Raw genomic sequence first — 12,712 nt, 5'->3', positions numbered from 1 at the left:
CCACACACAGTCTGTCTCAGTGGTGGTGTGGATTAAGTGAGGTGCTAGCACTTATTAGGGGAAGATCCTCCAGACCTGCAAAGCAGGGCTGCAGCCCCAGTTCTGACCCAGCCCTGCTGTGTGTTTGCCGCAAAGAGGTTTGGTGTGTGCGAGACATTTCTTTATGAACCATTTACACTGCTGGAAATGTACCCAGCAATGTGATGGCAAGAACTTCAACAAATTGCTTATGAATCAGGCTCTCATTGGAAGAAGTTAATCCTCTGAAGAGGGGGAAGACTGGACTTTCAGAAGTACGTTGGGGATAGAGAATGAAGTTTGAGTCAGCAGAGCTCTGCCTTCCTGTTTGTCAAAGAACTAGAGTCTGGGAGTCTTGCAAGATGGAGCTGGGCTTCTGAAGAACCCACTGGGTAGGTACTGGGCATCCATTAGACGGCAGTGCTAAGTCGGTCATGTGCAGCAGAAAGACCTCCCCATTGTGAACAACAAACCACTTTCCTCCTCCAGTGGCCCATTCATTTGGATTGATACACTTTTTCAGTGTCAGAAATGCACTTTCTCCCTCTACTTGTCTGAATTACGATGCTCTGCTCAACTCTGTGGACAGTGTTTCTTGAATTTCCTTTTCCACCGCCTTTTCCCACTCAAGAAAGTGGAGAGAAAAACAGGGATGCAGGCTGTGGGTCTTGTGGAAGCCCTTTACAACCATTAAATAAAGAACACCAGCTGCATTATGTGTGTTTAGAACGAGAGGTTGTTTGTACAGTATTTTTCTATTGACCACTTCCGTCTTGCCTGAAACCTGGGCATTCTTTCTGTAGTTTCTCTGAATTTTCTGTCCCACCTCCCCACCCCTACCCTTGCCTTTTGTCTGGGCTTGGTTGCCTGTTCATGTTCTTTGCCTCTGACATTAAACCCTCCCTAGTTGCCTGTGTGCTTGACACGTCTTAACAAGTTGTCCTCTAAGTGGGGCCATTGATGTACAGTCCCACTGGAGAGCACGAGTATGTTTCCTTAGGCTCTTACAACACCGGCTTTATCGAACATTTTGATCTTTGCCGAGCTGATGGTTGGAAGTCTGACTTGCGTTTCTTGAGAAAGGCTGAGCATGTTTTCATTTGCGTAAACCATTTTCAGGTCCTTTCCTGGGAGCCATCTGTTCATGTCTTCTGTAACCACTTTTGAGTTTTCTATCTGAATTTCACAGAAACGAGATAGATGTAGGGTGGGAGCAGTAGGAAGGAAAGGCGGACCAAGGGGTGTTAGAGATTCCATGTCAGGCCCTTTGGTTGCAAGTAACAATAACTCACTCAGAGTATTTTAGTTCAAAAAGGGTTTGGCCTTCTTCAGGGACAAGAAGAGAGCATTGAAGACCAGAAGGTTACGGGAGGGAGGGCTGTCTTGCTGGTGTCCTAGAGTTGGCATGTTCAGGGTAGGAATATGGGAATGCCTGCATCCATTCACTGAAGAGTGCCAGCCCTGGGGCCAGGCATGGTTCCAAGCTTGGGGATATAGGGGTGAGCCGGCCAAGGCACAGTCCTCCCAGCCCTCTCCATCCTCACCCCAACCCCATGCCCACCCTCCCCAACCCTCCCCATCCATACCCTCTGTGCTCACCCTCCACATCTGCACCTCCCCCTTTGCCCACCCTCCCCATCTGTACCTCCCGCTGTGCCTACCCTCCCCAGCCCTCCCCTCTGCAGCCCTCCCCACCTTTCATGGAGCTCTTGTGCATTTGTCACTGGTGAGCAGAACTGGCATGACTCCAGGGATGGAATCACAAAGTAACTATTTTTGTCTTTTGCTGTTTAAGACATAATTCAGTGGGAGACCTTTTCCTACCCCTGGTGAAAACTCAACTCAGGGCGACCCATCACCTTTTTGAGCACTCTGGGGTAATAGACTTTATAGTCCTCTTAGGTTGCCAAATGCTTTCCTAACTCAGAAATTGGAATATCGCATCTGTGTGAGAGTGAAAGCTGTGACAGTTGCTCACTGCCCTGTTTGGCCCTCCAGAGTTAGAACAGGAGGAGGGAGCCAAGACAGGGAGGGAGCAGAGATCTCAGCCCTCCATAGGAATTGTCCTGTCGGCCGCCCTTCCTGGGCCCAGCCAGGGCTTTGTTCTCATTCTCTCATGGGGTACTTTCAGGAATCTTTGAGGCCCCCTCTGTCTCCCCACTTCTTGTCCCTGGCTCAGGGCCTTCCCATGTACCTTGACCAAGGCAGCTCCTGGGATGTGCTAATGCTGTCGCCTCCCACCACAACTTCCTCCTTTGCAGCTCGTAGGAAGCCAGTGATAGCTCCAGCTTCTTTCTACTGAGCCCTGTCCACACCCCTAGGTGGCCTTGTGGGGCAGGCCTTAAGATGACCCCAGGCAAGCTTGTTGATCTGTGAGGCCAGGGTCTGGGCCAAGGGAAAGACTTTTGGACCCCCTGCCCTGTCAAACTCGGGATTTGCCAGCCAGCCCCAATGCCCTTCTATTAGATTTGATGGGTGAGTCAGACACCAGCCCACTGAGTCCCCAGGACTCAGGACCCCATTTCAAGCTTTGAGTATTACAACCCCCTGCCCCAGAAGGAGTGGGACTCAGTGTCGCTCTCTGCAAAGAAACCATCTCTACAAATTCTTTTCAAATATCTACTCTTGGTACTTTTTTGCCCTCCTCGTGTTGAGGGATGGCAGAGTCAGGGAGTTCAGACTCCTGCAGAAGGAGGCTGGGTGCCATCAGGAGTCCCCGTTTGGTGTGGCCGCCTTCTCTTTGGTGTGAGTGTCGTCCTCTCTGGCTGGGTTCTTATTTTCTACACGTAGCTCAGGCGTAAGCTGGTGCCCACCCGTGTTAAGTGTCAGGCTGGTCCTGAAGCAGCCCAGTGCCTACAGTGAGGAAGGACCTGCCGGGCAAAGCAGGGCGCTCATCAGGCCAGAGTTTCTAGAACCATATCCCAGGCTGCTGAGAATGGGTGTGTGGGTTGTGTGATGCAGAATTCTAGGAGATGTCATTTCCATCATCGTCTAGGGAAACACTCGAGCCTGGTGGAGGGAGATGGTTCTGGAGGGAGGCTTCTGTAGCATTCCAAGCCCAAGGTGAGCAGGAGCCCCCTGAGCCGAGCTGCTGGGACTGAAGAGGAAAAGGAGAGAGTGGGAGTGAGATGCTAGGAGGCAGCGCTGATGGCGCTTGGGGACTTGACTGAGAGGAGTGGGACATGGAGTGGGTTTCCGGGTGGGTGCCCCTGTGACTCCTCTAGATGGGGGAGACAGGAGAAAATGTGGAAGGGGTAAGGAAAGAGTGTACAGGGATGGGCTGAAGGCCACGGCCCTTCTCGGCCCCTGAGGAGATGTTGGGAGGTGACTGGATACACCCAGTGACTGGTCTGAAGCTTGGGAACAAGTTAGGGCTGGAAAAACAGACTTGGGCATCACCGCTGTATTTGGAGCTGGAAATAGGCCCAGATTAGGAACCTGGGCTTGTGAGGACTGGATTCCCAGCGAAGGTGGAAGTGGGCCTGCCAGCCATTTGTATACTTTTCTGAAGAGCATGGAATTAAATAGCATTGGGCAGGTTGGCATTGGGGGAAAGAAGATCCAGGCGAGGTTAGGACGTGGCCTTGCTGGCATGATAAAAAGCACGAGGAAACGCTTTTTACCTCAGACCACACGTGAATTGCAAGCATCTGCCCTGATGGTGCCATCAGGGGCAGTGGAGATACAGGCCGCTCTCCTCAGCCATTTCCTTTAGACCAAGAGAGCTTTTATTGTGTAGCAGATGAAAGACCTGATGAGAATTTGAGGTGTATAGTATAATGTAAAGTTTGGAAATAATGATTGTACTTGTTAATTCTGTATTGGTCTTTGGAATCAAGGGTTTCTGAACCTGAGATAAGCAGCTTTTTTGTTTCATAAAAGCTCTAGTCATTTTTCTTTGTTGAAAGTGGACCACAGTAATGTTCATGGATTTGTTGGCTGAAGCACTTCCACGTGGCTTAGAAGCTTAGCAGACACAGCACCTCCGCCTTTGTGAACTGTCATTGGCCACTCCGCAAATCCTGGTGGTGCAGTAGTTTAGAACTGTGTAGAAAAGATCTGGTTCTAGAGGAGAGGAGGCTGATCCAGAGGCGTCTAGTCACTTGCCTGAATCACAGCTAAAAAGCAGCAGACAGAATGAGGACTCACAGCTCCTGATTTATTTTTACCTTTTGTTTAAAGCCCAGTGTATTGAACTGGGCAGTCAGCATGATATTTACTGTTTTATATTGTCCAGGTAAGAAACCTGGAGCTTATTGGGAGCAGAATTACAAATATAAGCAATGCCAACCTTCCCTGCACCTTAGCATTGCCTTTAATAGTGTCAAAAAAAAAAAAAAAAAAAAACTTAGAAGGAGGCATAGTTTTCTCCACGGTTTTTGAGAAATTCTCCACGATTTTTCTCCTGAGCTAAGCCAGTGAGACCACAGAGGATAAAGAGGAAGGCGTGGAAGGCAGAGATACCAGGGGGCAGGGCTTGGTGGGACTCCACTGGCGGTGGGGGGTTGAGGAGGAGGTTTCCAGGTGGGAGGTAAATGTGCCTCCTCTAGATGGAGATGTCAGGGGAAAGCATGGGTTGGGGATGTAGATTTGCCCCTTGTGGTATTAAGAGTACCACTCCCCACAGGGACAGTGAATGATGCTGGGGCCAGCGCAGCTCTGTATTGTCTTTAAGGCAACCAGGAACTGAACACACTTGACCGGATAGCTAGGCCTGACCCTATGCCATGGACATGGCATAGCCCATGCACTGTGGCCGGGAGCACAGTTCTGAAGCCTTCAAAAACATGGTTGGTGTTAGAGGCAGTAAGAGAGAAGCACAGTGGAGGTAGGACTGAGATCTGGGATTTTTAACAAAAGGAGCAGTAAGGAAGGAAATAGGCAATCCCAAGCGAGTCTGTAGGATGCCTAGAATCTTACTGACTACAGGTATGTAATGAAACACTTTCTACAATGTCTTATGAGGAGCTAAAAAAAATTAGAGCCATCTTTCTTTGAGGTTAAAACATGATGCTTTAAGGGAAGAGTGATGCTGGCCGGGCGTGGTGGCTCACGCCTGTAATCCCAGCACTTTGGGAGGCAGAGGTTGGCGGATCACAAGGTCAGGAGATCAAGACCATCCTAGCCAACATGGTGAAACCCCGTCTCTACTAAACATACAAAAATTAGCTGGGCGTGGTGACGTGTGCCTGTAGTCCCAGCTACTCGGGAGGCTGAGGGAGGAGAATCGCTTGAACCCGGGAGGCAGAGGTTGCAATGAGCCAAGATTGCGCCACTGCACTCCAGCCTGGGCAGTAGAGGGAGACTCTGTCTCAAAAAAAAAAAAAAAAAGTGATAAAAGAGTAATGCTTTTCCCATAAAGACTAAGAAGAGTAAGAATCTCTTAGATGTGGGCAGGAGGATTGTCGGGCTCTGTTCTTCTCAGGCTCACCAAACACTTGCTTCATTTTGGCATTCCCATTTGAGAAGGTGTATAGAGAAGTTGGAGAGGGTTCAGAGAAGCATTTTCAATATTACTGAAGTTTTGGGAAGTAAAAGTAATTTTAATGCAGAATAAAATCTGAAGAAATAGGTTATATTTAAGTAAGACAGGGAGTTTAGAGAAATTTCCCAGTGGTTAGAAGTTTTAGCAACCAAGGGAAAGGGCAAAATGTTAATCTCTCAGGTAAATTTGATTAAAAGGGAAACTGGAATCAGGATTAGGAAACCAAGTAACTTTGTGGTGAGTAAACAGATGCATGGTTAGAATAAAAATCAGGAAACTAAAAGCAATCTCAGTTGTATGCCAAGTGTTTAAGCTTTACTTAAAGTAAAATTAGAGTATGAAACCTATTTGACAATATATGAATACAAATCCATAAACCCTGAAACAAAGCATATATAAATGCTCTTACCAATGCAAAAACTTCCATCTGTTAGATACATAAACAGCACTTCCTTAAAAGCGACATGTATTTTATACTGACTGCTGTAGTCAATTTTAATAAAAAACTACACAAATATTTTATTTGTATTTTAGAGACGGGGTTTTGCTCTGTTGCTCAGGCTGGATTCCAACTCCTGTGCTTAAGCGATCCTCCTGCCTCAGCCTCCCAAGTAGCTGGGACTACAGATGCACACCACTGTGCCCAGCTAAATATTTTAATGTGATTGGTTTCAACAGTTTATACCCACAGTTTTGATGTGAAACTGACAAACCTATGAGCTGACAGCCACAGCCCATGTAGAGGAATGACTCTAAGCACACTTAATTTTGTTTAAAAAAAAAAAAAAATCTACATCACTGCTAATGTTCAGATCTGAAATGAAGAATGAGCTGATTTTATTCGTCCATTGTAGGATCTCATACCACGTTCTAAATCCTAGATCATACACAGAATGTTAGATCAGGAAGGGGCCTTAGCAATAATGGCTCAAGCCTCCCATTGGACAGATGAGCAAGGTGAGGCCAAGAAGCGTGAGTGATATGGAAGCCTCCAGCTTGAATACACTCCTTAAATGAATGAGTGTTGGCATGGAACAGAATCACGTGTGTGGCTCTTGTCCACTTTCCCGAAGCCCTTTGATTAACTCCTTGGCCCTACTAGCTTTAGACAGTTCCCTGATCAGTACATCATTAAGCAACCAAAATATCTCATTAAATCCAAGGAGCAGCGTATTTGCCACTGCAAGGCTTGTGGATGTGGCAGCCCTGGGGTAAGGGACCTGCCGCACGGTGACATGACCATCGCTGTGGGGTGCTGGGTGATTGGTGTTGATGTGTACCCTGTACTCCTTTGTTACGCAAGGGTGGTTTGAACTTAGCTTTCAGTAGCTGGTTCATTCAAACCGTGGGTCCCTGCATGTTCATGGCCCCACACTTCAGGGAACCAGCATCTACCCGGTTGTAATGTTCCCCAACTCCAAAGGCACCATTTCTTGCCCTGGCTTATAGCTAGGGAACGTTGCCTCTAAATCTTATAGTGAGAATTTCCATGAGGTTGTACAGTGAGTGGTACAACCATTTTTAGCTGGTCTGTTCCCTTCTTTAACCTAAGGAAACCACTTAAACTCTTAGAGAGAGAAAGGGTGCCTAGTTCTTGTGTGCTTTTGTTTACATATACATATTGTAGATGCTAATGTCAAGTCTTGTTAGTAAAGTGCACTTTAAGTTATGTAGCCTAACTTAAAAACAGGTACTATATAAAAAAAATGTGCTGAATCTATGTGTAGCTGACAGCCACCTATAAAAGTGCATGTATCTTATGCAGTCTTTTAGAGATCCTGGTTGATTGCAAATGAAGCAGAGAAAAACATCACTAAAATGAAATATTTTAAAAGATACTGGCTATAATTCTCCTGGAACCACTTGGACTTGACAAAGGTTTTTCAAAAATGATTTAGGAGGCCCACCTTTGATGCTCTTCCCAGCAGAAAGTTGCAAGTTAATAGATTTAATGTCCCCTCTTGAGAAGAAAATAAAGTCTAAACTTAAGGTCTCGTCATCTCGTTTTTCCCTTTTGAGATCAGATAGTATACTATATATTTGTGACTTTTCTGACTTCTGAGTGGAGTTTGGGTTATTTTGATTCCACAATGCAATTTCTCTCATTTTGAACATTTGCATGATTTTAGACATTTTGCCTTTAAAAGGGCAGGCAACAGGCTCTTTTACGTTTCTCATCAGATTTTTCTCTACATCCTGTTTTAAGTGTGGTTAGATCAGTTGATGAGTCACGTGATGTTTTTTGCTGCTTCAATGACAGAAATAGAGATTCAAAATAACCACACAGAGGAGTATCCCAAACACGTTGCTCAAAAACATGCTTTCCTACGGTTTGAGTGCTTTATATGAGAGCCATCAGAGGACTGTGTGTGAGGGCGATGTCTACAGAATGCAGGCAGGAGCTGCTGGCTTTGAACTGGCTGAATGTGCAATGCAGACATCTCAACACTCCACGTCTTTCAAAGCTCTTCCTCACTCCACTGCAATTTTGGTTCCAAAGAAAGGTGAGGAGCAGAACTTAGAAGATAAAGGACCCCTTTTTCTGGACTGTGCACTAGTTTGATTGATGAAGACGTCGTCCTAAGTTTAGAAGTCAGCTCACCTGCAAAGCTGGTACTAACAGGCACATGCTGTCCTGGGCACTGTTCTGCTGGGAGTTACTGAAGTAGAAAGATTTTTAAATACAAGAAAATATTTCTCAAGGAAATGTAATTACAACACTATAAATACTTGCTATTTTGCGGAACACACACACACTCCCACTTCAATTTGAAGGGGGGAAAAAAAAACCAGTCAGCTACTGAGTCTTCAAATCGATGTGTTCCTAGAAACCAAGGATATAGAAAAGTTACTCTCCCCCTGCCCCTTCCCTCCAGAAGATCCCCAAATGGGGAACAAGTAAGAGAGCAGGGAGCTGTTAACATTTCACACTTCTTATTCTGAAGATATAAGTGAATAAATTTTGAGAGTTATGATATGTAATGATTATTCCAACCAGGAGAGAGATCCAGAGGGCTGGGAGTGAGCACTCCTGAGCTGGCCCCGCTGCGACGCATCCTGGCGTCTGGAGAACTCAGCCCAACTCTGTCACTACCCTGGGAGCTCCCAGGCCTCCCCATCCTGGGCCTCCCACCCCCTGCACCTCCCAAGGTTATTTATTGGGAAGACTCAGAGAGTGAAGTATAAAGTGCTTTTACTATTGTAAAGAAGCTTTATTTGGCCCCATCTGATACATCCTAAGCCAATATTAAATGTTTCAGTTTCTTAGGGAATCGGCTATCCAGGACATTTCCAAGCCGAACTACCAGCTAATGCTAAAAATCAAGGCAAAGTAAAAACAAAGGAAGAGTAACTTTGGCACAAGACAAACCCAATGCAGGCAGTCATGGGGGATGACTGTTTTTTATCCAGAAATGCAAACAAGTGGCCTTCCGTGCCCCATTTAAAGAATCCCAAACGGGAGAGTTTCCTGCCAATGTGCAAATCTGTCAATACTCCCTGAGCCATGTGGCCGGCAGGTCCAATCCTACCGTGACTTTCCAAGTGCAAGCCTCGTCTAGTTCTTTTTGCTCAGTTGTTGTCTCACTGACGCCCTTTGCCACTGAGATCCCTGTAAGTCACTACAGAACAAATGGCAACTGCACATTTAGGATGACCTCCCTTGTGCTACTCAAACAGGCCACCAAAGGAGGAGCTCTAGAAAACCCTTACTATTTCCTATGCTTTGAGCTGCCCAAACCTATTTCTCAGCATCTAAATGAAAAACTACTTCATGGCCTTGTATTTTTAGATTGTATTCGTCCACAAGCAATCACTCAGTTTTGGAGAAAGTCACACCTGGTCTTTCCCTGGTCTTTGACATGAAAATCTCACAGGCATGGTACCTTTCTAAATGCAGCTGTCAGCTGAATGCCCTACAATGAAAAATAAATGTTTTGGGGGAATGTTTCTTTGGTCACAAAAGTCAAAAGGTTGCCCCAATGACTCTGAAAAGTGGGAAGGAGAAAGGTCACCCTCCCTGGTTTGATCTCTCATGTCTAGCTGGATGATGGGACTCGATTAGAAGAAACGCAGGAGAATATGCCAGTTCTCAGTTTTGCCTCAGAAGTTGTTTGTTAGGCTGTGACTTAAGCAGCCCAAGTGAAGAAAATGTACGAAGAAGGGTCACGTGCTTTAAGGTGAAAGGTTTGAACAAGTCCTGCCAAATCAGCTCCATTGTGGCGGCCTGAGTGTGGCATTGCTTCCTGTGTTCTCAGAAACTCTAACCAAATATTATGGCCCACTGATCTTGATCACTGAAGGAATCTCTGGAGTTATATTTCCTCATCTCATAATGAGGAGGCCCTTGCTGATCCTTCCTGGATTTAGAGGGAAAGGATTTTTTTTTTTTTTTTTGAGATGGAGTTTTGCTCTTGTCACCCAGGCTGGAGTGCAATGGCGTGATCTCGGCTCACTACAACCTCTGCCTCCCAGGATCAAGCAAATTCTCCTGCCTCAGCCTCCTGAGTAGATGGGATTACAGGTATGTGCTACCACCTCCAGCTAATTTTTATATTTTTAGTAGAGGCGGTTTCGCCATGTTGGCCAGGCTGGTCTCAAACTCCTGACCTTAAGTGATCCACCCTCCTTGGCCTCCCAAAGTGTTGGGATTACAGGCATGAGCCACTGTGCCCGGCCTGCTTTCTCAGTTTGGATCTTTAAGCTCCAACCCCAGAAGCATGAAAGTCACACATGTTAAAAAATACTGTTTAATTTTCTAGTAATGTCCTTTAAAAAAAGCTGATACATTGAGATTTTTTTTTAATCTTCTCAGATCTGCCTCTGAAACCACTGCAAAGCAGCTATGCAACTTAGTTTTTCAGTACTCATATATGTATTAATGGAGGAAAAGCCACTCTGAGGAAGCACGCCAAGGACCTGTCCCCATGTGGGCACACCCCATCGGCACTGGGTACCCAGGAATGTGAATGCAACCCTGGCATGTTCACAGCTAACATTATGCCCTTGCATTCTTTTTTGCTGTGAGGAACAATATGATCACACAGCACTGAAAACGGTAGACACAAAGGGCCTGCCTTTTTCTTTCTCATTTTTGCCTTTCCAGCTTGCACTTCTATTCCTACTCCAGTGACCAATTTATTCCCCAGTTACCCATAATGAAAAAATAGTTCTGTCATTTACTGAGCCTTACATTCAAATGCAAATGACGGACTTTATAAAACTGCTGCAAATAAGGTACAGTGTTCATTGATACAATACGTTTCAACTGCAGGTATGTTGAGCACACAAGCAATCACCGTATTGTATTAGAGACATTTTATTGAAAATGCGAAAATAGGAAATGTATTATAGCCTAAAATAAATTACATAACATATACAGCATATATTTATATCTTTAAAATATTTTTTTGTTTAGGTTCTTTCAGTCTAGGAATTTTGACTAAATCAACAATTTAGTGAACCATGTCTATAATTTTTTTAAAGGAAAAAACCTGCTTTCCAAAACTTAGAAAAATATACTGCACTGCATGGATTTCGAATGCGTTATTTCAGGGAGGACCACATAGTGACTCTGGTATCGTTATAAAATGTCTTGCTTTATCGTATGGTGTGGGAGGGAAGTACCGTAGTACATTCTCAATTACCTGTACCGCAGAGTTATGACTAAGGATAGCAGAACCAGGTAATATATCTACTTCAAAAGTTACCCTACAGCAACCTGGCATTAGAATGCTGGATGAGACTTAAAGCTTCAGTTCACTGTAAAAACTAAAATGCAAAGTTAGAATGCTCCATGTGACTCGCTCTAGTGCGACCTTCAGGAAAGGCGAGGGAAAAGCAAGCCTTCAGGAAAAGTCATGCGGCAGGGTCTGGAATCTGGAGATGCGCTTTTGTGACAACTTAAAAAAGTTAGCTCATGTATATACAGGGTAGGGGTGAGAACTGACAGCTTGCTCAGATCTAGGAGAACGCAGAGTGAAATGCTGTCATCATTCAACCATGTCAGTTTGCTGCCCCCGGGGCATTTCAAACCAAACCTTTCTACGGGAGATTCTGTCCATCTGTCAGCCCGCTGTGGTCACAGGTCTCCGTTCCTCAGTGTGAACGGGGACTCCGGGCTGCAGCGTGCCGCCCGCCTCCTGCATGTGTGGAGTAGATGGTTTCGAACTCCGTGGCGGAAGGGAAATTTAAGAGGCCACCGGGGCTCCGTCTCTTTGTACGGCCGTATGACTGGGAAGCAAATCAAAGGAAGCCGAGTTTTAACCTGTTGATTCTTAAGAGCGATGAAGGGGGACAGGAGAGTCTGTGGCCTGCTGTGCAGGGTGACCGAGAGGCGATGGCACAGCTGCAGTCCTTTGGTTCCAAGAGGAGATTGTCCAGGGGAGGAGGACACAACGTCAACCGTGAGACAGCTGTGTCTTTTGGGTTTTCGTGAGGCAGGGGTATGAAGTCAGTTGTTTCGTTTGTTTTTACATAGCAACAGTAAAGACCATTCACTAGGTCCCCCCGTCAGTGTGAGCATACCCAGTATGCTAGAGAATTGACACGAAACCTTTAAATCAAGGCCTCTTTCATTACCAAAACAAAGAAAAGGAACAAAATACGATGGGAGAGGGAAGAGATGATGCCGAAGTGTCATCCTGACTGTCCCTGCAGTGCCCATGGCGTCCCGTGCCTTATTCATTCTCCTCTCTCATTTCCACGATGTCTGTCACCTCCTCTGTCGGAGGCATGTCTGTCATGGCAGAGTCTTCCCCCTCTGTGGCCGACTCATTCTCCATCTTCTTTTTCTAGACCAAAGAAGACTCATCAGTGTGGGGCTGTGGACGGGGACACTGCACAGCGGAACCACGAGCAGGGAGACAACACCGGGGTCTTGGGGGACCCCTCGCTGTAGGCTTAAACCTTCTTATGGTTGGGGTGGCGTCACCTCTTTTGCATCTTAGTTCAGCGTGTTCCTTGCAGTTTGGTTGTCTGTGTGCCTGGCACTGAGCTAGGCAGGCACTTCGGAGGACACGGTGTCCCACCGCCCCGCCCCAGACAACCTGCTCCCTGCTGCCCTTTCCAATGAGGGCTGCGCTCTCCCTGACTCCTCACAGTCACACCTGTAGACTGCTTCTCCTTCCTCCTCCCTAAAGCCTCAAGCTTGGAATCTCACATTATCAAAATATTCCACCTTGTACAGCATCCGTCAGTCACCTCTGGGAC

General features: G+C 46.2%; 2 protein-coding genes across 3 annotated transcripts in view; one reads left to right on the top strand and one right to left on the bottom strand.

The window, feature by feature from the left end:
* Positions 1–12,712, top strand: part of OTULIN (OTU deubiquitinase with linear linkage specificity) — a 48,847-nt gene that overhangs the window by 35,002 nt on the left and 1,133 nt on the right. Inside the window, exon 8 of one of the 2 annotated variants that reach the window (XM_063700841.1) lies at positions 9,927–12,055. The exons of the other annotated variant lie outside the window; for it this stretch is intronic. The gene's annotated coding sequence lies outside the window, so the exon portion shown is untranslated. Of the gene's footprint in view, positions 1–9,926; positions 12,056–12,712 lie in introns of those variants that run through there. 2 annotated transcript variants of the gene reach the window in all.
* The window catches only part of ANKH (ANKH inorganic pyrophosphate transport regulator), a 161,474-nt gene continuing 159,566 nt past the window's right edge, over positions 10,805–12,712 (bottom strand). Inside the window, exon 12 of the mRNA XM_004059029.5 lies at positions 10,805–12,294. Within this exon, the coding sequence (XP_004059077.1) occupies positions 12,181–12,294 (114 nt within the window). The 3' untranslated portion in view covers positions 10,805–12,180. The remainder of the gene's footprint in view (positions 12,295–12,712) is intronic.

This window comes from Gorilla gorilla, chromosome 19 (assembly GCF_029281585.2).
Source record: "Gorilla gorilla gorilla isolate KB3781 chromosome 19, NHGRI_mGorGor1-v2.1_pri, whole genome shotgun sequence".
NCBI lineage: Eukaryota > Metazoa > Chordata > Mammalia > Primates > Hominidae > Gorilla > Gorilla gorilla.
Note: the sequence above shows the minus strand (reverse complement) of the source record. Positions and strands in the feature narration are given on the sequence as shown.